Raw genomic sequence first — 22,535 nt, forward strand, 5'->3', positions numbered from 1 at the left:
AGGCAACAGAAATTGACTTTTGCTTGAGAATTCAGCACTTTGCTATATTGGATTAATATACAAATAAAAATGTTCAAATAGAATTGAAAAAAACATGCTTCAGTTTGGGTTTTAGTCAATTTAAGTTGTGCAGACCTCTTTTCCTCAAATTCAAACCCAGATACGAATCAGTGAATTTGAAGCGCCACAATGTGCAATGCAATTAAAGCCAAGGCTCGCTGGTCAGCAGCTTTTTTTAAAAAAAGCAGCTGATCAGTCAAATTTCTTAAATACTGAAAACTATTCCTTTTTTAAAAATCCAAATGATATTTATTGAGAGTAAAATAAATAGCTTGTGTGGACAACTTCATGCTTAGCACTACATTTGCCCCAAATTATGACGTACTATTACAATTAAATAAAACTACTTCAACCGAACTGTAATGCTATTCACAGAGCAACCTGGTGCAATAAAAGAATGTTACTATAGTCTACCACAGTGGCCATAAAATAACAGTATATTAGCAGTTAATAGTAGATAATGCAAATAGTGTCACAAATCTAGTCACACCTGTGGACAGTCCATCTACTGACTAGCCACAAGTATGCTGACAGGCTATACCTACCTCCCTGTTAATAGTCTATTTTAGCACAGGTATCATTTTGGAAAATGAAAATATTGACTATTTCTTCCAAATCAGGCACATCCACCAACATTTTCTTCAAACTAAAGTATGATCAAAGAACAACATAATAGCATAGTGTAATAGGGATCAGTCAGCCAAAGTTCATGGTTTCCAGCTACAGTATATATGCAGAATGTATTGCTTAATTACATGGTTAACGATATGGATCAGTCTCTATTATGAACCAAAGAGCATGAAACTATGTATTTTGTCTTGAGAATTTAATTGTGCATTTGTATTACATGGCTTTTTTCTTTCCCCAGTGTGTTTGAATTAAAGATGAGCAGCACTCACACAGAAGGAGACGAAAATATTTCAAGTACTGAACTGGAATGTAAAATCTGTTACCAAAGGTACAATGGCCATAGCCGAAAGCCTAAGATTCTGGACTGTTTACACAGAGTATGTGCAAGATGTCTAAATAAAATCCTAGATATCAGTGATGGCTCCCACTGCATTAGCTGTCCCTTCTGTCGCCATGAGACAGAGGTCCACGAGGATGAAATTGCAAGTCTCCCTGATGATACAAACATCATGTGCAAACTTACAGCAAGGGACAAGACAACATGGAATTCAGGTTGTAAAGAGGTAGTTTTAACACCAAAGAACTTGACTTCCTCCAGTTCAACCCTTGGTTCTTCCAACTGCTTAGTTATTACTATAAGGGAGGTACAAAGGAATTCCCCGAGGACTCCAAGCAGGCATACCACCTCTGATTACTATGCGGATCACAGTCTTGACACTATGTCTGTTACATCCCAAAGCAGGATTGATCAAGATGTGTTCTCTAAACTTTGTAACCGAGTGCCAAGAATACTAGTGTGGCTGCTAGGTTTTTTCTATTTCAGCTCATTGCCACTCGGAATTTATCTTCTGGTAATCCAAAAAGTGACTCTGGGTATTGTGTGTGTCAGTCTTGTTCCTTCCAGTCTGACTGTATGCTTGGTCTATGGTTTTTGTCAGTGCCTCTGTCAGGGTATATGTGATTGCTCATCCAGAAGCTAATGACTACTACAACAAAATGACAGATTCAGCCAGGATCCCAAACAGATGTGCTTGTGACTGCAGGTATTCAATTGACCCAGCATCCACAGCCTTTTGGGGAAGACAGTTCCAAATTTCCACTACCCTTTATGTGAAAAAATGCTTCCCGATTTCACTCCTATATAGCTTAGCTCTAATTTTAAAGAAACAAACAGTTGCATTTATATAGCGCCTTTCATGACCTCAGGAAATCCCAAAGCACGTTACAGCCAATTAAGTATTATGAAGTGTGGTCACTGTTGTAATGTAGGAAACATGGCAGCCAATTTGCACACAGCAAGGTCCCACATGATTATGCCCCCTTGTTCTGTAATCCTCCACCAGAGGAAATTTCTCTTTATCTACGCTATCAAATCCCTTTATCATTTTAAACACCTTGATTAGATCATCCCATAACATTCTAAACTCAAGGGAATACAAGCATAGTTTAGGCAACCTATCCTCATAATTTAACTATTTCAGCCACGGTATCATCCTGGTGAATTTGCACTGTATCCTCTCCAAGGCCAATATATCCTTCCTGAGGTGCGGTGCCCAAAACTCAATGCAGTACTCTAGATGGGGTCTGACCAAGGCTCTGCAGAAGCATCACTTCCTCATTTTTGTATTCCAGCCCCCTTGAAATAAAGGTCAACTTCCTTTAGTCTTTTTGATTATTTTTTGTACCTATCCGCTAGCTTTTAGTGATTTGTATACAGGAACACCCAAATCCCTCTGCTGCTCCACAGTTGCTAATCTCTCACCATTAAGAAAATATTCTGATTTGTCTTTCTCGGATCCAAAGTGGATGACCACACCCTCCCCACACTGAACTCCATCTGCCACAGTTTTATCCACTCACCTTGTATATTAAATCCACTAAGGTCCTCCCCTTAACTTATTTCTAGGTTCCCTTGTTCTGCTGGTATTTTGTCATCTTCCACCACTGTGAAAATGGATATCCAGTATTCATTTAACAAATCTGCAATTTCCTTATTGTCCATTATATAGTCTCGCCTGCATCTATTTTTAATAGACCCACATACTCCTTAACTACTCGCTTAACCTTAATATATTCATTAAAAAATCTTACAACGTTCGGAAAAAGGTATCAAGGGATGTGGAGCAAAAGCGGGTTAATGGAGTTGAGGTACAGGTCAGCAGTGATCTAATAGAATCGAGGGGAATCAAGAGCAGGCTTGAAGAACTGAATGGCCTACTCCTGTTCCCATGCTCCTATTCATCACAAGATAAACGAATTGTTGGCTTCAGATTAGGTTTTACATTTTACTTCTCCAATACTTCCATGTGATGTGCACTTGCCATTGATCCATGAAGTAGAAAAAACACGTTAAATGGCTATTATTCTAAATTAAAATTTTCTGTATTTTAGATTGGTAAAGGATTACCATGTTGAACAAGAATATTACATTCCATTTTTGTGAATTTGGCAGAGGGGCTAATGAATGAATGCCTGGAACATCCTTTTTACTCCACGAATGAGGAAGATGGGTTAATTCATGAGTAAGTTATTATGAAGGTATTCCTCTCAAACGGGAAAAATAATATTGCAGTTGCCTATTTTGTATTCTGATTATACCATTTGCAATGTGGTACACATTTGTAAACTGCAAGATTAAGTAACTTCAGCGTGTGAATCAAATGGCACCTATATATTTATTACCCAAGTTATTACATTTTAAGACATGTGTCCCTACAATACCAGGTGAAAATTATTTAGTAATTGATTTTTTTGTATTTTCTTTTAAAGTCTTTTTTGTGTCCCAGCATTTAAAATAATCACATTCTTCTGGTTCAGGACAAAAAAATATTCTTGGAGTCAATATCTTCAACAAACAAGCTTTGACACCCACTGAATAAATCTCCATTTTCATAAAGTAAAAACAAATCAGGTACAAACGATACATTTGTATTTGTCTGTATGCACATCTCCTCCAGTTTTTATGAAGCTTATTTGTCAGTCTATAGATGTAACACCATAGTCTTGCATAGCACTTTTGATTTTTTTTTAAAGTCAATAATCTTGCTAATGAATTGTTTAGGATTATTAACATTTTTTGTAGACTATTACCTCTCACAATAACCTGCTTTTAATAGTGAATTGTCTCTAATAAAGAAAAATCTAACCAAACTGGGCCTACTTGTTATGATTATATGCATTATTTTCTGGTGCTCCGGATAGTTATCTTTAACAAAAGAACAAATGTTATATCAGAGTGATAATTAGCTAATTGAGTACTAAAGCTGAATATAGCATTTTTATACTGCAAGTTGCCATGTACTTGGGATACACATTTTCACATACTTGAGCAACAAATTGAAAATAAAATTCCAAGTGTTGATGATTTAACAGTGGTGCTGACAATAATCAATGCATGTTATGGGTCTAAGAAATATGTGCACAGGTCTAAGAAATATGTGCATGCTAAAATTTGCCCTTTTTATACATTTAACATCTCCTTTGGAATTGCTCATCAGACTATAGCATCAAATGGGTTTAGAGATTATATGGCATCTTTCTATTAGACAGAGAATATAGACCTCATGATATGAATTAGTACATTAAGTAATTAATACTTTAAAATATATATAGATATGAACAATGACAACAGGAAAAGACACACTGTCTTTTCTGATCCATCCAGCATGTCCCAAACAACTGCAATGCCTTATGTATCACAATATCTACACTCCCTCCCCTACCTGAAAGCCATGTGATCTCCTGGGAGAGGCGAAAAACCCAGGCTAATTTCGGGGGGGAAAAAAAATCTGGGAAATTCCTCTCCTACTCCCTTAGGCGATTGAAACTAGTCCAGGAGATCATTCTGGCCCTGATCAAAATGTTAAGATTGTCTAAAAATGTTAAAAAGACAAATCTAAAGGCACTGTATCTGAACGCACAAAGCATTCGTAACAAGGTAGATGAACTAACAGAGCAAATAGATATAAACAGATACGATATAATCGCGATTACGGAGACATGGTTGCAGGGTGACCAAGGCTGGGAGCTGAATATCCAAGGGTATTCGATATTTAGGAAGGACAGGCAAAAAGGAAAAGGAGGTGGTGTGGCGTTGTTAGTAAAGGATGAAATCATAAATTATATTGGCTCAGAAAATGAAGATGCAGGATCAGTCTACGTGGAGTTAAGAAGCACCAAGGGGGAGAAAACACTGGTGGGAGTTGTCCATAGGTCTCCAAACAGTAGCGGTAATGTCAGGGACGGCATCAAACAGGAAATTAGAGATGCATGTAACACGGGTACTACAGTAATCATGGATGACTTTAATCTACATATAGAATAGCTAAACCAAATTAGCAATAATACTGAGGAGGATGAATTCCTGGAGTGTGTACGAGATGGTTTTTTAGACCAGTACGTTGAGAAGCCAACTAGAGAACAGGCTATTCTAGATTGGGTATTGTGCAATGAGAAGGGGTTAATTAATAATCTTCTTCTGCGGGGTCCTTCAGGGAAGAGTGACCATAATATGATAGAATTCTTCATTAAGATGAAAAGTGAAGTAGACCCATCCGAAACTAGGGTCCTAAATCTAAACAGAGCAAACCACAAAGGTATGAGGAGTAGTTGGCCATGATAGATTGGGGAGCTTCATTAAAAGGCATGACGGTGGATAGGCAATGGCTAACATTTAAGGAACGAATGCATGAATTGCAACAGTTATACATTCCTTTCTGGCGCAAAAACACAAAAGGAAAAGCGGCCCAACCATGGCTAACAAAAGAAATTAAGGATAGTATTAGATCCAAAGAGGAGTCATATAAAGTTCCAGAAAAAGTAGCAAGCCTGAGGATTGGGAGCAGTTTAGAATTCGGCAAAAAAGGACCAAAAGATTGATTAAGTGGGGGAAAGAGTACGAGAGTAAACTTGCTAGGAACATAAAAGTGGACTGTAAAAGCTTCTACAAGTATGTAAAAAGAAAAAGATTAGTGAAGACAAATGTAGGTCCCTTACGGGAGAATTTATAATGGGGAACAAGGAAATGACAGAGCAATTAAACAAATACTTTGGTTCTCTCGTCACGGAAGAGGACACAAATAACTTCCCAGAAATGCTAGAGTCTAGTGAGAAGGAGGAATTAAAGGAAATTGGTATTAGTATTAGTAAAAAAAAAGTGCTGGAGAAATTAATGGGACTAAAAGCCAATAAATCCCCAGGGCCTGCTAATCTGCACCCCAGAGTACTAAAAGAGGTAGCCATGGAAATAGTGGATGCATTTGTTGTCATCTTCCAAAATTCGAGAGATTATGGAACAGTTCCTGCAGATTGGAGGGTGGCAAATGTAACTCCACTATTTAAAAAAGGAGGGAGAGGGAAAACAAGGAACTACAGACTGGTTAGCCTGACATCAGTAGTAGGGAAAATGCTAGAGTCTATTATAAAGGATGTGATAACAGGACACTTAGAAAATATCAACGAGATTAGACAAAGTCAACATGGGTTTATAAAAGGGAAATTGTGTTTGACAAACCTACTGGAGTTTTTTGAGGATGTAACTGGTAGGATAGATGAGGGAGAACCAAAGAATGTTCAGAAGGCCTTTAATTTTGCACACTAACCTCTTATGTGGGACTTTATCAAAGCACATGGGTTTGGGGGTAATACACCAACATGGATTGAAAATTGGTTAACAGACAGGAAACAGAGTAGGAAGAAATGAGTCTTTTTCGGGGTGGCAGGCGGTGACTAGCGGGGTACTGCAGGGATCAGTGCTTCGGCCCCAGCTATTCACAATATATATCAATGATTTGGATGAGGGAACCAAATGTAATATTTCCAAGTTTGCTGACGACACAAAACTAGGTGGGATTGCGAGTTGTGAGGAGGAGGCAAAAAGGCTTCAAGGCGATTTAGATAAGTTGAGTGAGTGGGCAAATACATGGCAGATGCAGTGTAACGTGGATAAATGTGAAGTTATCCACTTTGGAAGGAAAAACAGAAAGGCAGAGTTTTATTTAAATGGTGATAGATTGGGAAATGTTGATGTACAAAGGGACCTGGGCACCCTTGTACATCAAGCAAACATGCAGGTGCAGCAAGCAATTAGGAAGGCAAATGGCATGTTGGCCTTCATTGCAAGGGGATTTGAGTACAGGAGCAAGGATGTCTTACTGCAGTTATACAGGGCCTTGGTGAGACCACACCTGGAGTATTGTGTGCATTTTGGTCTCCTTACCCAAGAAAGCATATGCTTGCCGTAGAGGGAGTGCAGCGAAGGTTCATCAGACTGATTCCTGGGATGGCAGGACTGTCGTATGAAGAGAGATTGGGTCGACCAGGCCTGTATTCACTAGAGTTTAGAAGAATGCATGGGGATCTCATTGAAACGTATAAAATTCTGACCGGGCTAAACAGACTGGATGCAGGAAGGACGTTTCCTCTGGCTGGGGGTTCTAGAACGAGGGGTCACAGTCTCAGGATACGGGGTAGGACATTTAGGACTGAGGTGAGGAGAAATTTCTTCACTCAGAGTGGTGAACCTGTGGAATTTTCTACCACAGAAGGCTGTGGAGGCCAAGTCACTGTATATATTTAAGGAGATAGATATATTTCTAGACAAAAAAGGCATCAAGGGGTATGAGGAGAGAGCAGGAATATGGTATTGAGATAGAGGATCAGCCATGATCATAGTGAATAGCGGAGCAGGCTCGAAGGGCTGAATGGCCTACTCCTGCTCCTATTTTCTATGTTTCTATGTAATGTCAAGCAGCACCTACCTTTTGTACGATTTTTGTGATCTCCACCCCAGGTCCATTATACTCTGGGAAAAGAATCATCTCCTGACATCTAACCTAGTTCTGGCCTTATGTAACTTGAAATTGTGACCCCCTGGTCCTCCCTAACTTATTTAGTTGAAACAAGCTGTCTATACGAACACAATCTATTCACTTAATCATCTTATAAACCTCGATCAAATCACCGCTAAGTCTACGCTTCTCTAAAGTGTCCCATCTCTTTGAGCCTATCTTGATAATTAAGATGCTTCCAACAGGGAATTAATCTACTTGCCCTCCTCTGCACCCATTCTAAAGCCTCAATACTACCCATCATGTGAGGAGACCAAAACTGAGAACAGTAGTCTAACTGAGGCCTAACCAAGATATTGTACAAGGACAAAATAGTATGTTTTGTCTTATAGTCAATTGTCCTTATAAATACACCCCAACACCCTATTCGTTCCAGCTATTGCTTCAGGGCATTATTCATAAACCTTTAGAGATCTATGCACGAGAACCCCCAGATCTTTCTTTTGCTAACTGACTTTAGTACTTTTCCCTGAAGGGTGTATGTATGTTCAGCATCCTTCCTGCCCACATGCACAACACCGTGCTTTTCTAAGTTAAACATCATTTGCCAGTCATGTGCCCAATCCCCATTATAATGGCTGTTCAATTAAAAGTTCCTAGTTAAACATCAATATAGGCAAGATGATCAAATTCTGTATGGATCTTGATAGATTCAATACTGCTGGGATTATAGTAATGCAACTGGTCAGAGTTCATTAATATAAAAATGTTAGATGAATAATCCAAAGCTTTTGCTGAATTGCCTTTATGGGGGAAACAGGTGGGGAGGAACTTCAGTTTTGCTCTCCTTCAGGAGATTTAAGTTAGGAATGCTAACAATGGCATATATAGTCCATTGGAAGCAATGGGTTTGATGTGCAAAATAATGGCCCAGAATTTGTTGCAGCGGGGTATCTCGTGGCATGCCCCATTAGTTAGACTTTTTAAACTCATCCTTCAGCTCAAGAAAGTTTTGCGCTTCAAATTGCTGGAAGTGCGTGCTGGTAATGGAAAGGGAACAGAGGCATCTGGGACCTTGGTGAACGTCAGGACCAACAGTCTATCTCCTTAACAAATTAGATTTAAGGATTGAGAAATAGAGGAACGACGGATAAGAAAATAGGGTGAATTACAGTCAGATTAAGCACAGAAAGAGAAATAAAGAAAGGGAAAGAAAGATTGGATTGAGAGAGAGAGGAAAAAGAGACAGAAAAAAGAGACAAAGGAAAAGTAAGAATTTTTTAAAAATTTTAAAATCTCTAAGAACATTATATATGAGACTCCACAATTTCAACTGTTCCCTTTCTGGGCAGGAGAGGTTGAGTGGCATTGCAGGAACATAAATCTCCTCATTTAAAGGGTTGTTATGCCATTAAGTACCAGCCCTAACTCTCTGCGGCGAGTTTAATTGGTAATTAATGCAGTAATTTTGTGAAACACATGGGGAGGTTGAGGGCGAGCTACCGTTTTCGCGAGGCTAAAGGTGGAGCGGCGCAAGTTGTCCAGCAATTTATAGTGATTCGCAACTCATGGGGTGTCTCTTCCTTGCCACAAATTGCTGGACGATTTATATGTTAATAACAGAGTTTGCATTAAACTCGCTGTTATTTTGCCAGCAATTTCTGGCCCAATATTGAAAGTGTGGAAAGGGGAATGATGTCGTTCCTTTCAGCTGAAAATGTTGAGCTGTGCAGAATGCTGAAGTTAGACCAATTAATCTAACCTATGCCCTTGAACTTGTAATTCTCAGAAATTTAGACAAAACTTGACATGTCATGCAAATAACCAGAATGTGATAAATACAAATCAACCACCAACCAAGCAGAGGAAGGAAGCGAGTCAACTTTAGGACAGAGACAAAATAACTACAAGGTGATCAGATCATGCTTTAAAATTTTTATTCAACATTCCACTGCTTGTACTGAACTCTAACCCACTTTTCACATCCCTGCTGATTTTATCCACCCCATCACCCACTCCTCAAAAATGTTTTAAGCTCCAAGGTGTATAACTATCAACCAAATTATTCTAACCCATTAAGAACATTTGATGCCAAAGATAACAAAATTTATATGCAATATGCCATATTTTGATGTACAATGAAGGTATGGGAAAGAGTCAATTTTACTTCCTTTTTAAACATACACAAGAATACATATAATTTACTTTTTAAAAAATGGGCTAGAAACATCAGGAAATATTTTCCAAAGTTATCAATTAGTCTGTTAAATTCATGAAATTAAACTCATACAATCTACTTTACATAGTCTATCCAATCATACAAGCTAAAGTTAACATTCAATTTCAATCAGTCTCACTTCTAGTGACTAGCATTGTGCTATTTGCTGTACACACCAAAGAGAAGTATTTGTGGTTGACAGGTTCTTCAGTGTAAAAAGATGAGATAGAGGTCTTAAGGAATTGATATTTTGATGTACAGAGTTGCAGTATAACCTTTCTACCTGCAGAGCAGGGTGGGTTGAGTCGGGATGGGGGAAAAGGCCACTTTGGTATTGAGATTTGGGAGGACAGGGGGAGCGTGGGAGGCCAGAAGATCGAGACCAGGACTTGTCTGGGTGGCTGAGGCTAGAGACCCAATGGTGAGTGGGTTGAAAAGGCTTTAGTGGGAGGCAGGATGGAAGATGGATCAGGTGGCCAGAGGCCCAAAGTAGGATGCCTAGAGTGGGGAATGGGGGAACAAAAGCTGGAAGCACAAAACTCAGTAGGGGACAGAGTAATTAGCAAGGGAGGGGGAAAAGAGAGGAAACTGGGTTGGGGCGCGGGCAGGCTGCGGCCTGAAATGAGCACATGGCGGGCAGGAAGGAGGAAGCCAGCTGCTCCAACTTACATTGGAGTGGCCAACAACAGTAGTAGGGAATGATGGTGGAAGACCAATGGGAGGCAGGGCAGTAATGGTGGGCCCAAACAAATCTAGGAAGATCACTCACATGATTCTCTTCAACCAAAAGGTGAGTGTTCAGAAAGATTGGTGCCATGGCACCTACTGGCTGGTAGCTCAGTTAAGAGGATGACATAAGCACAAATAATTGATTTCCTATTGCTGAAATCAACAGGAAAAGTTCACTGTGAAGCAATAATGTAATGGAAATTGCATGCAGCAATTGCGTGATATTGACAGAAATTTCTGACATAATAAAGTGTTACTCGACATAAAGTACACGTACGTAAAACATTTCTTTATCTAAATCTATTGTACATTAAATTTAATATGTGGGATGCACATTTCATTGACTTACCTTCCTGCTATGGGAAAATCCATTATAATATCCTGTAGTATCTGTTACACCTGTAGCTGTTTTCAATGTTAAGGGTGTCACACCAAGCCTGTAACATATACCATGCCCGGTATCTCACACAGTAGGTACTGTTTCACATGTATATGACCTGCTTTTATAAAATATTCATATTTTTATAATATTTATCATAGATTTATAAAATAGAAACTGAATATTTTGGACTCCTCTGCATATTTTGAAAAATTATTCCTCTCCTGAAGGTACAGGCTCTCACTGGGACAAGGTTCACCTGGCACTGCCTATCACTAGGATACGGTTACATAGGTGCCAGCCACCCCGGAGTGGTCATTCGTCATGTGATCAAATGTCACATATTTGAACTTCCAGGAATATGTCCAACCAGAGTTGACAACCATACTCCATCTCCGATGTCCTTCTTTCTCGCTGGCAGGCCTCCCACTATTAGGATTCTTGCTCCAACCATCAGCATTCTTAAGCTTCCAGAAAATTATTTTTTTTCCCCTTTAAAATCTTAATTTTTAGGCCCTCTAGCTGTTCCGAGATCCCATGGCACTATTAGAAGAAGAACATGGGAGTTATCCTGGTGCCATGGCAAACATTTATCTCTCAACCAACATCACTAAAACAGTTTAATTGGTCATTTGTCTCATTGCTGTTTGTGGGACTTCACTGTGCACTGACTGCAATGTTTCCCTACATTACAACGCAGTGACAACCATCTCAGGGCAGTGTCCTAGGCCCAACCATCTTCAGCTGCTTCATCAATGACCTTCCCTCCATCATAAGGTCAGAAATGGGGATGTTCGCTGATGATTGCACAGTGTTCAGTTCCATTCGCAACCCCTCAGATAATGAAGCAGTCCGAGCCTGCATGCAGCAAGACCTGGACAACATCCAGGCTTGGGCTCATAAGTGGCAAGTAACATTCGCGCCAGACAAGTGCCAGGCAATGACCATCTCCAACAAGAGAGAGTCTAACCACCTCCCCTTGACATTCAACGGCATTACCTTCGCCGAATCCCCCACCATCGACATCCTGGGGGTCACCATTGACCAGAAACTGAACTGGACCAGCCATATAAATACTGTGGCTACGAGAGCAGGTCAGAGGCTGGGTATTCTGCGGCGAGTGACTCACCTCCTGACTCCCCAAAGCCTTTCCACCATCTACAAAGCACAAGTCAGGAGTGTGATGGAATACTCTCCACTTGCCTGGATGAGTGCAGCTCCAACAACACTCAAGAAGCTCGACACCATCCAAGATAAAGCAGCCCGCTTGATTGACACCCCATCCACCACCCTAAACATTCACTCCCTTCACCACCGACGCACTGTGGCTGCAGTGTGCACCATCCACAGGATGCACTGCAGCAACTCGCCAAGGCTTCTTCGACAGCACCTCCCAAACCCACGACCTCTACCACCTAGAAGGACAAGAGCAGCAGGCGCATGGGAACAACACCACCTGCACATTCCCCTCCAAGTCACACACCATCCCGACTTGGAAATATATCGCCGTTCCTTCATTGTCGCTGGGTCAAAATCCTGGAACTCCCTTCCTAACAGCACTGTGGGAGAACCGTCACTACACGGACTGTAGCGGTTCAAGAAGGCGGCTCACCACCACCTTCGAGGGCAATTAGGGATGGGCAATAAATGCTGGCCTCACCAGCGACGCCCACATCCCGTGAACAAATTTAAAAAAAAATCTGCAGCTGAAACCCTCATCCATGCTTTTGTTACCTCCAGACTCGACTATTCCAATGCTCTCCTGGCCAACCTCCCATCTTCCACCGTCCATAAATTTGAGTTCAAAACTCTGCTGCCTGTATCCTAACTCGCATCAGTCCAGTTCACCCCTGTGCTTGCTAATGTACATTGGCTTTCGGTCCACCAACGCCTCAAATTTAAAGTTTTCATCCAGGTGTTCAAATCCCTATCTCTGTAACCTCCCCCAGCCCCACAACTATCCTCCAATTCTACATTTCTCCAACTCTGGCTTCTTACTGATGGCCCACTTAAGATCCTCCTTAAAACCTACCTCTTTGATTAAGCTTTTAGTCACCCCTCCTAATATCTCCTTCTTTGGCTCGGTGTCAATTTTTCTCTGATTACGCTTCTGTGAAGTGTCTTGGGGCTTTTTCCTACGTTAAAGGAGTTATACAAAGCAAATGCAAGTTGTTGTATCAGTGCTGAACTTGCCCTTTACTAATTTGTACTTTGTCCTACTGTCACAGTTTAAATTAAAATAGTGCTGTGGATTAAGTTTTTAAATTCCACTTGTTATCTTATATACCTCTATGATTCCCTCTCATTTGCTTCCTTTCAAGGTTGGAGTCTGAGTTTTTCTAATATTTCCTCATAATTGAGTCCTCTATCACTAAGGATTAGCCTTAGGGTCGTTCTCTGCACAGCTTCGATGTTTCCCGGAGTGCGGCCAACACAGAGTGATCTGGTGAGAGTTTGGCAAGTGTGGGAGTTCGGTGAAGTGGGGGAAGGAGGTGCTGCTTTGCCTTGCTTTTCCTAACTTTTTCCGCACAGCGGCAATGGACCTGAGCAGCAGAAGACTGAGATTGGGGAATAAAAGCAGCAGCAGACCTGCAACAAGAGAAAACTACTGTGCAACGTCACAGGTGAGGCAGGAGAGTCAGAGAGGTGAGCACAGTATAAAAGGAGAGACCGAGAGCGGGAGAAGAGTCTGAGAGTCTAAGGCAAGTCATGGCAGCAGAGCTCACACCCGTGATATGCTCCTCCTGCACTATGTGGGAAGTCATGGACACTACCAGTGTCCCTGACGATCATGTGTGCAGGAAGTGTGTCCAGCTGCAGCTACTGGCTAACCGTATTTCGGAGCTGGAGCTGCGGGTGGATTCACTGTGGAGCATCCGCGATGCTGAGACTATCGTGGATAGCACGTTCAGTGAGGTGGTCACACCGCAGGTAAAGATTATGCAGGCAGAAAGGAAATGGGTGACCGCCAGGCAGAGTAAAAGGCCCAGGCAGGTAGAGCAGGAGTCCCCTGGGGCCATCTCCCTCTCAAACAGATATTCTGCTTTGGATGCTGTTGGGGGAGATGGCTTATCAGGGGAAAGCAGCAAGAGCCAAGTTCAGGGCACCACGGGTGGCTCTGCTGCACAGGAGGGGAGGAAGAAGAGTGGCAGGGCTATAGTGATAGGGGATTGAATTGTAAGGGGAACAGATAGGCTTTTCTGCAGCCGCAAACGTGACTCCAGGATGGTATGTTGCCTCCCTGGTGCTAGGGTCAAGGATGTCACGGAGCGGCTGCAGGGCATTCTGGAGGGGGAGGGTGAACAGCCAGTAGTCGTGGTCCATATTGGTACCAACGACATAGGTTAAAAAAAGGGATGAGGTCCTGCAAGGTGAATTTAAGGAGTTAGGAGATAAATTAAAAAGCAGGACTTCAAAAGGTAGTGATCTCAGGATTACTACCGGTGCCACGTGCTAGTGAGTATAGGAACAGGAGAATAGACCGGATGAATGCATGGCTGCAGGGATGGTGTAGGAGGGAGGGATTTAGATTCCTGGGACATTGGGACCGGTTCTGGGGAAGGTGGGACCTGTACAAGCGGGACGGGTTACACCCGAGCAGGACCGGGACCAATGTCCTCGCGGGGGTGTTTGCTAGTGCTGTTGGGGAAGGTTTAAACTAGAGTGGCAGGGGGATGGGAACCTGAGCGGGGAGTCAGAAGGGAGTATAGTTGAGAGCAGCAAGAGAGGGGAAGACCCAGGGGAAATTTACAATACAATTAGTACAAACAGTTGTTCAAGAACAAGTGAAAGGGAAAAGCGTAGAGCAGCGGAAAGAAAGTGTACTTTAGGCACGACAGATGAAGTAAAAACTAGAAGGCGTAAGGCGATTAACCCAGCATCAAAGCTGAAGGTCAGGCTAGGGTGTGTGGCCCAACTAAGAGTTCTATATACAAATGCAAGGAGTATAAAGGAATAAATTAAATGAACTACAAGTTCAAATTCAAATTGGAGGGTATGACATGATAGCTATTACTGAGACATGGCTGCAGGATGGTCAGGATTGGGAACTAAATATACCGGGTTATAAGGTCTACAGGAGAGATAGGGAAAATGGAAGAGGGGGAGGAGTAGCCTTGGTGATTAGAGATGAAATCACTTCAATGATAAAGGGGGATATAACGAGAGGTAAGCAGCCAACAGAGACCTTATGGGTTGAATTGAGAAATAGGAAAGGATCTAAGACTATAGTGGGAGTTGTATATAGGAGTCCTGGCAGCAGCTCTGAAGTGCTAGATTGTATAAATGCAGATATTAGTCAAGCATGTAACAAAGGCATAGTGGTCTTAATGGGGGACTTTAACCTTCACATAGATTGGGAAAAGCAGACTAGCAACTGTCAGAAAGGCAGTGAATTTCTTGAGTGTGTCCGGGATAGTTTTCTACAGCAGTATGTCCTAGAGGCAACAAGGGGGCAAGCCATACTAGATTTAGTAATGAATAATGAACCAGATTTAGTTAACAGCTTAACTGTGCATGAACATCTATCCAATAGTGATCATAACATGATCGAGTTCAATGTAGTGTTTGAAAGGGAAAAAAATGAATCAGCTGCTAAGATTCTAGACTTGGGCAAGGCCGACTTCAATGGGATGAGACAGAGACTGTCCACAGTAAACTGGGCAAATCTGTTAATGGGTAAAACGACTGATGATCAGTGGGAAATGTTTAAAGAAACATTTAACGTGATACAGAATCGGTTTATACCCCTGAGGGGCAAGAACTCTACTTGCCAAAAAAAACAGCCATGGACAACTAAAGAGGTAAGGGACAGTATAAGACATAAGGAAAGGGTATACAAAAAGGCAAAAAAATGGCACAGATCCTGGCGAATGGGAAAGATACAAAGATCAAAGGGTCACAAAACAGATAGTAAGAGCTACAAAAAGAGTGTATGAAAAGAAACTCACAAGGGATATCAAAACCAATACGAAGAACTTTTATAGTTATATTAGGAAAAAAGAGGGTGGTCAGGAGCAGTGTTGGCCCCTTAAAAACTGAAAGTGGGGATATTGTCATTGACATTGACAATGGGGAAATGGCAGACATGTTGAACAATTGCTTTGCATCAGTATTTACAGTAGAAAGAGAGGATAGCATGCCGGAAATCCCAAGAAAACTTATGTTAATTTTATCGAGTCCCTGTCCCCGATTCAATATAAGTAAAGCAACAGTAATGAAGAAAATAATAGCACTAAAGAGTGACAAATCCCCAGGACCAGATGGTTTCCATCCCAGGGTTTTAAAGGAAGTAGGTGAGCACATTGTGAATGCCCTAACTATAGTCTTTCAAAGTTCTCTAGATTCAGGAACTGTCCCTCTAGATTGGAAAATTGCACATGTCACTCCGCTTTTTAAGAAAGGAGAGAGAGGGAAACCAGGGAATTATAGATCATTTAGCCTAACATCTGTTGTGGGGAAAATGCTGGAGTCTATAATTAAGGATAAGGTGACTGAACACTGAGAATTTTCAGTTAATCAGGGAGAGCCAGCATGGATTTGTGAAAGGTAGGTCGTGCCTGACAAACCTGATTGAATTTTTTGAAGAGGTGACTAAAGTAGTGGACAGGGGAATGTCAATGGATGTTATTTATATGGACTTCCAGAAGGCATTTGATAAGGTCCCACATAACAGACTGTTAGCTAAGATCGAAGCCCATGGAATCGAGGGAAAAGTACGGACTTGGTTAGGAAGTTGGCTGAGCGAAAGGCGACAGAGTAGGGATAATGGGTAGGTACTCACATTGGCAGGATGTGACTAGTGGAGTCCCGCAGGGATCTGTCTTGGGGCCTCAATTATTCACAATATTTATTAACTTAGATGAAGGCATAAAAAGTCTCATATCTAAGTTTGCAGATGACAAGGATTGGTGGCATTGTAAGCAGTGTAGATGAAAACATAAAATTACAAAGCGACATTGATAGATTAGGTGAATGGGCTAAACTGTGGCAAATGGAATTCAATGTAGACAAATGTGAGGTCATCCACTTTGGATCAAAAAAGGATAGAGCAGGGTACTTTCTCAATGGTGAAAAGTTAAAAACAGTGGATGTCCAAAGGGACTTAGGGGTTCAGTTACATAGATCATTGAAGTGTCATGAACAGGTGCAGAAAATAATCAAGGCTAATGGAATGCTGGCCTTTATATCGAGAGGACTGGAGTACAAGGGGGCAGAAGTTATGCTGCAGCTATACAAAACCCTGGTTGGACTGCACCTGGAGTACTGTGAGCAGTTCTGGGCACCGCGCCTTCAGAAGGACATATTGGCCTTGGAGGGAGTGCAGCATAGGTTTACTAGAATGATACCCGGACTTCAAGGGTTAAGTTACGAGGAGAGATTACACAAATTGGGGTTGTATTTTCTAGAGTTTCGTAGGTTATGGGGTGATCTGATCGAAGTTTATAAGATATTAAGGGGAACAGATAGGGTGCATAGAGAGAAACTATTTCCGCTGGTTGGGGATTTTAGGAGTAGGGGGCACAGTCTAAAAATTAGAGCCAGACCTTTCAGGAGCGAGATTAGAAAACATATCTACACACAAAGGGTTGTAGAAGTTTGGAACTCTCTTCCGCAAACGGCAATTGATACTAGCTCAATTGCTAAATTTAAATCTGAGATAGCTTTTTGGCAACCAAAGGTATTAAGGAATATGGGCCAAAGGCAGGTATATGGAGTTAGATCACAGATCAGCCATGATCTTATCAAATGGCAGAGCAGGCACAAGGGGCTGAATGGCCTACTCCTGTTCCTATGATTCGGTGACCTAAACTGAATGCAGTACTCAAAATGCAGCATGACCAGAGCACTATACAGCTTCAGCATGATACCCTCAGACTTATGCTCTACATATTCGACAGTATAACTCAGTGCTTTGCTTATTTTTGAGCTTTAGAAGTTTCCAACTTTAACTACTTTAGATTCATGAAACATCAGTTAATGCCAGTCAGTTTATCAGTGATTTTCTTTGTGATGGCCCCTGCAAACAGCAGGACACCCTGGGAACCACCTGCAAAAAGAGACACTCGGGGGCCCCTCAGTCCTAGCTGCCCTTTCAGTTATCCGAAGAAAAACAATGCTAACGCTGCAGAAAACTTGATCAATACATAGCGAAAAAAGTAACATCCAAGTAAGTCAATAGAGAAAAAAATAGTATACAGAATTCTCAAAAATCTGTTGTTATGCACAGTGTGCCCTACACTAGACAGACAGCAATTTGAATATTTTTCAGGTCCCCTGGGATCCCCAAGGGTCTCAGTTTGAAAATCTATGCAATAAATTAAAATTAGCCACTCATACAGTTGTGAAAATTTAAAAACGATCATTTATAAATGCAGAGAGCTGTCAGGGGAAACAAAAATGTGGCCGCAGTCACATAACCAATTTACACCAGATGCGTTCAGGGAAATTTGAAGAACTCAGTAGTGATGAATTGATATGATACAGAGAGAAAAGCAGCCCAGCTCATTGATTAGCACCATGCATTCTTCCATTTAAATTTATATTCCATCAAAACATAATGCTCCAATGCCTTGTGAAAGTCAGGAAGAAAGACAACACTAAATTAGCTGCAATAACTTCTACTCTGTCTTGCTCTCAGCGGAGCTCAGGAACTAATGCAATTACAGTTTATAATGTTTGGTGCTAATGAAACAGCTTGCACAGAGAAGAATGGGTCTTTCTCATGGAATGGGTTGAGGCAGAGGACAGCACAACAAAGCAAATTGAAGCACCAACATGTGGCATCGCAGCCAGGGTTTGTGCCCACAATTTCTATGCTGCTGAGTTCCATAATCTCAGATGTATCACTGTAGGGAAAAACCAAGGGACTAACATGATGGGCCAAATCTTCCTGGAAAAATAACACTGAGTTCATGACGCATGCCATTATTAATGCGCAAATCGGCCAGCAAGTTCAGGATGAAGGAGGGACACGCCGTGAGTTGAGAATCTCTATAACTTGCTGGTCGATTTACGCCGCTCCGTCATTTGCTTCGCACAAATGGCAGCTCGTCCTCAATCTCCCCATTATTTTTTAAGAACCTGCTGGATTTGCACATTAATTGCCCATTAAATTGACTGCAGAAAGTTAGGGCTCTTACTTAACAGCGCATGTACCCTTTTAACGACATGATAATTGTTAATGCAATGCCAATCAACCTCTCTACCTCAGAAAGGGAACAATTTAAACTGGTGAGTCTCATTCCTGCATGCAGTAAATTATTCTTACAGATTTTAAAAATTTCAAATTTTAAATTCTTTTTTCTCACTTTTCATTTCTATCTCAATCCAATCTTTCTTTCCTTATCTTTATTTCTCTTTCTGTACCTGACTTGACTCTAATTCACCCGCCATCTGACGTTCCTGTTTTTTTCTTAATCCTTAAATCTCATTGGTTAAGGAGATAGATTGTTGGCCCCTGTCGTTCACAAAGGTCTCAGATGACCCGTTCCTCTGGCCACGCTGTTATCAGCTCGCATTTCCAGCAAGTTACAGCGCAAATTATATTCGAGTTGAAGGGTGCTGGAAACAGTCTAACTAACGGCGCACACCACAAGATGGACCTCTCCAGCAAGCTCGATAAAACTGCTGTTTAGAATCCCTTGAAACAAACTATCCAGTGAAGGAGGAGCAAAAAGAAATGGGCCTTGACCACATCAGAACTCTTCTGCAATTAAAGGAAGAGGGAGCACTTCCCATATAAAGTACCTCCCCATCCTGCATCCCTTTTCTTCAAAAATGAATTTAGTATCAGTTCTAAATATTGTTAATTTTTTTGGTTTCTTTTGCGCTACAATTTCAGGTCTCCATTTCTCTTCTGTATTGCTGTAATGACTTAGGTTAAAGTCATAATTTGTGGAGGGTGGAAGTGGCTCAGCAGAACAGCAATGTCGTAGTCCACGTCAAGGTGATGAAGACATGAGCTGGAATTTTGTCAGCAGTGCAGGAAAGGTAGGGACACTTCCAGAAGTAGAAGAAATCAGTTTTCCAGGGACCGGAGTCATGATTGGTGAGATAGGTTTCATTAAGGACCAGGATATTGCTGAGCTGTTTGAGGATGAGGTTATGGATAAGTATAGCCTTGCTTGTGAAAGAGCAGGCCGTTTGAAGGTAATACAAATGGGGAAGGAAACTGCAGACTTGCTGGGACAATTACGAAAATTTTGCTGCGGATGTGGTCGGTACAGACACAGTAGAGTACAACGAGAACTAGGTTAAAAAGATTTTCCCCAGAGGAGCAAGACAGGAGAGGGGTTCAAGTTAGTTCTGATGACTGCTGAAGTGTAGTGGCAGTGCGTGTGATGATGAGTGCAGTGAAGAATGCCCAGATTGAGGCAAAGGCAAGCTGTGAGCCAGTTTAGAAGTGCTAAGAGCCTGAAGTGGTGATACTGTTACAAGTAGGTTTACAGGAATGCATAGCACTATATTCCCTGAACAAATTAAAAAATACTTATCTTGCTATATTATTTTGGTGCTGTCTTCAAAGGGCTATATATTGTCAGCTTGAGCCAATTGCGCAGGAAAGAGTGTTAAATCATCTCTCTACACTGCTACTTTCAAGAACATTTTCATTAAAAAAAAGGGAAGAAAGTGCAAATACTAATCAGTAATAACATGCAACTTAAAGTTTTTATTAACTCCTAAAAACTCCAATTAAAATAATCTAATAATAACTTGATTACAATTTCTCATAGAATATTCACATTTTTCACCTGTTGATGGATACAAAATTAACTGACAATTCATATGAGAGTTATGCCTAGTGAAGAAGCCAGTTAAACTATTATAGATGGAAAAAAACACACCATACTAGCAACAATACAATGGAACTTAATTAACATCACATCCAATTTAGGATACTTTTTGCTCCTGTTAAGGAAATCATATCAGTGCAACCTTAAATTAACTTATAAAGTTGGATTGAAAACTAATCACTCATACCTTTACTTGCTCCTCCAACTTGCCCAAACGCACATTGCCTGCCACAATCTTGTTTAAAACTCCATGCTTCTCATTCTCTAGGCTTTTGGCCTGCAGCACAAAGGGCAAAGGAAAATGTAAGGATTGAGTACTAAAAGCTGTGGAAGAAAAATGGGTGCAATGGGTATAAAATGGGTATAAAGAACAAAGATAGATTAAGACAAGAGAAGTTGTTTAAAAAACATCCATCATCTGAGCTGGATAGTTGAGCCACACAGGCGGTTCTCAGGTTTAATCCCTGCCTATACAGGTTAGCAGATCTCAGGCAGGGCAGGGTGTTAACTTTTGACCTCAGCACCAAGTTGAGGGGGGACGAAAAACTTGGTCAGCATATCCGCTCCTATTCTTTGTCTAGTAACCCTTCCTATAAGTGTGTGTGTGCCGCTTTGGTTAAGGGTAGGGTCAGTCCCTCAGTTCAATAGCCTATCGACATTAAGGCTCAGACATGAATGATAACTACTTCGAGGAGATTCCTAGCAAGAAATCAACCTTCTTGGAAGGGGAGGGGAGAAAAGTGGCAAAAAAGCTACCAAAAACAAAAATAATTTTAATGACAAAATATTTGATCACGTCGAAATGTTTTTTTTTAAATTCCATTTCCCATCCCATAACTGGTTAAAATTTCTTTCAAATACAAAGGAATTATGCTAAAAATAACATAAGAAAACAGAGGTGGGATGTTCTGTGAGTTAAAACTTAAGACAACTGAGTGCACCAGAGTACCAAAATTAAAGACACAGGGAGCAGCAAAAGGCAAAGTAGTTTTGTAAGAGAACTCTAGAGTGTAGGACTAAGTGGCTGAAAGAATGCACTCAAATGGTGGAGTGCAAGGAGCAAGAAACAAGTAGCAAATCAAAGTCAGAGAGCAAGAAGTTGCTGGCTGCCAGTTACGACAGGAAAAGATTACAGAGATAAGGGGGAGCAAGGCAATGAAGAAATTTGATTTCCTGAGAACAGGAATGATGGGTAAGAGGGACCTTGTGCAGGAGGGGACTTGGGCTGCAGAGTTCTGAATATAAGTTGAAGTTTATGGAGAATGTAGTTGATGTAGGGAGCATTGTAGTAATCTATCCTAGAGGTGATGAATGTGCAGAGTGAAAGTAAAATGTAAGTAGGCAATGTTTCAGAAATGAAAAAAGGTAGTCTTGGCAATGGACCAGATATTCGGTAGGAAACTTAAGTTGAGGTAAAACTAAATGCCAAGGGTCCAGCCTGGCCAACTAACAAGATAAATTATTGAAATTGGAGCCTGTGGCACATAGGTGCTGGCAAGAACTGACCAAATGGCTTCAGTCTCCTTGATGTTGATTCATGCAGGTCTTGATTTGGCTCGGGAGTCAGATATTAGAGAAGTAGTTCTTGAATCAAGGATAATGGTAGAGGCAGAATTTGGTATTGTTGTCATACATATGGAAGCTAGCTAGATGGGCAGCACACAAATAAGGAGTAGGATGGAACATGAGTAGGCCACGTGGCCCCTCGAGCCTGCTCCGCCATTCAAGCAGATCGTGGCTGATCTTCGACTTCAACTCCACTTTCCTGTCTAGGAACCCTAGGGCATGCCAGTAGAAGAAGCCATTGGAGAAATGTTGAGATAAATAAAAGTAGAATCAAGAAGGAGTAGTGCCAGCAAAGGAAGGGAAGGAGGAAAATGGAATCAACAACAGTGGCAAAGGCAGCAGGGAAAACTAAGTCGAAGTGTAAAATTTGA

At 41.2% G+C, this 22,535-nt stretch overlaps 2 protein-coding genes across 6 annotated transcripts in view; one reads left to right on the plus strand and one right to left on the minus strand.

The window, feature by feature from the left end:
* zgc:165481 (uncharacterized protein LOC100073327 homolog) overlaps positions 1-3,695 on the plus strand; it is a 197,354-nt gene extending 193,659 nt beyond the window's left edge. Inside the window, exons 4-5 of one of the 2 annotated variants that reach the window (XR_010965964.1) lie at positions 929-3,212; positions 3,508-3,695. Coding sequence is in view for 1 of the 2 variants with exons in the window: in XM_067997984.1 (XP_067854085.1) it covers positions 945-1,670 (726 nt within the window). In the remaining variant the exon portion in view is untranslated. Of the gene's footprint in view, positions 1-928 lie in introns of both variants that reach the window. The other variant, XM_067997984.1, reaches the window with a different exon arrangement.
* The window catches only part of cep89 (centrosomal protein 89), a 111,346-nt gene that overhangs the window by 24,266 nt on the left and 64,545 nt on the right, over positions 1-22,535 (minus strand). For all 4 annotated transcript variants that reach the window (XM_067997988.1, XM_067997986.1, XM_067997987.1 and 1 more), the window contains one exon: positions 20,786-20,875. In XM_067997988.1, coding sequence (XP_067854089.1) covers positions 20,786-20,875 — 90 coding nt within the window. The remainder of the gene's footprint in view (positions 1-20,785; positions 20,876-22,535) is intronic.

Source organism: Heptranchias perlo, chromosome 16 (genome assembly GCF_035084215.1).
Source record: "Heptranchias perlo isolate sHepPer1 chromosome 16, sHepPer1.hap1, whole genome shotgun sequence".
In the NCBI taxonomy this organism is placed as follows: Eukaryota; Metazoa; Chordata; class Chondrichthyes; order Hexanchiformes; family Hexanchidae; genus Heptranchias; species Heptranchias perlo.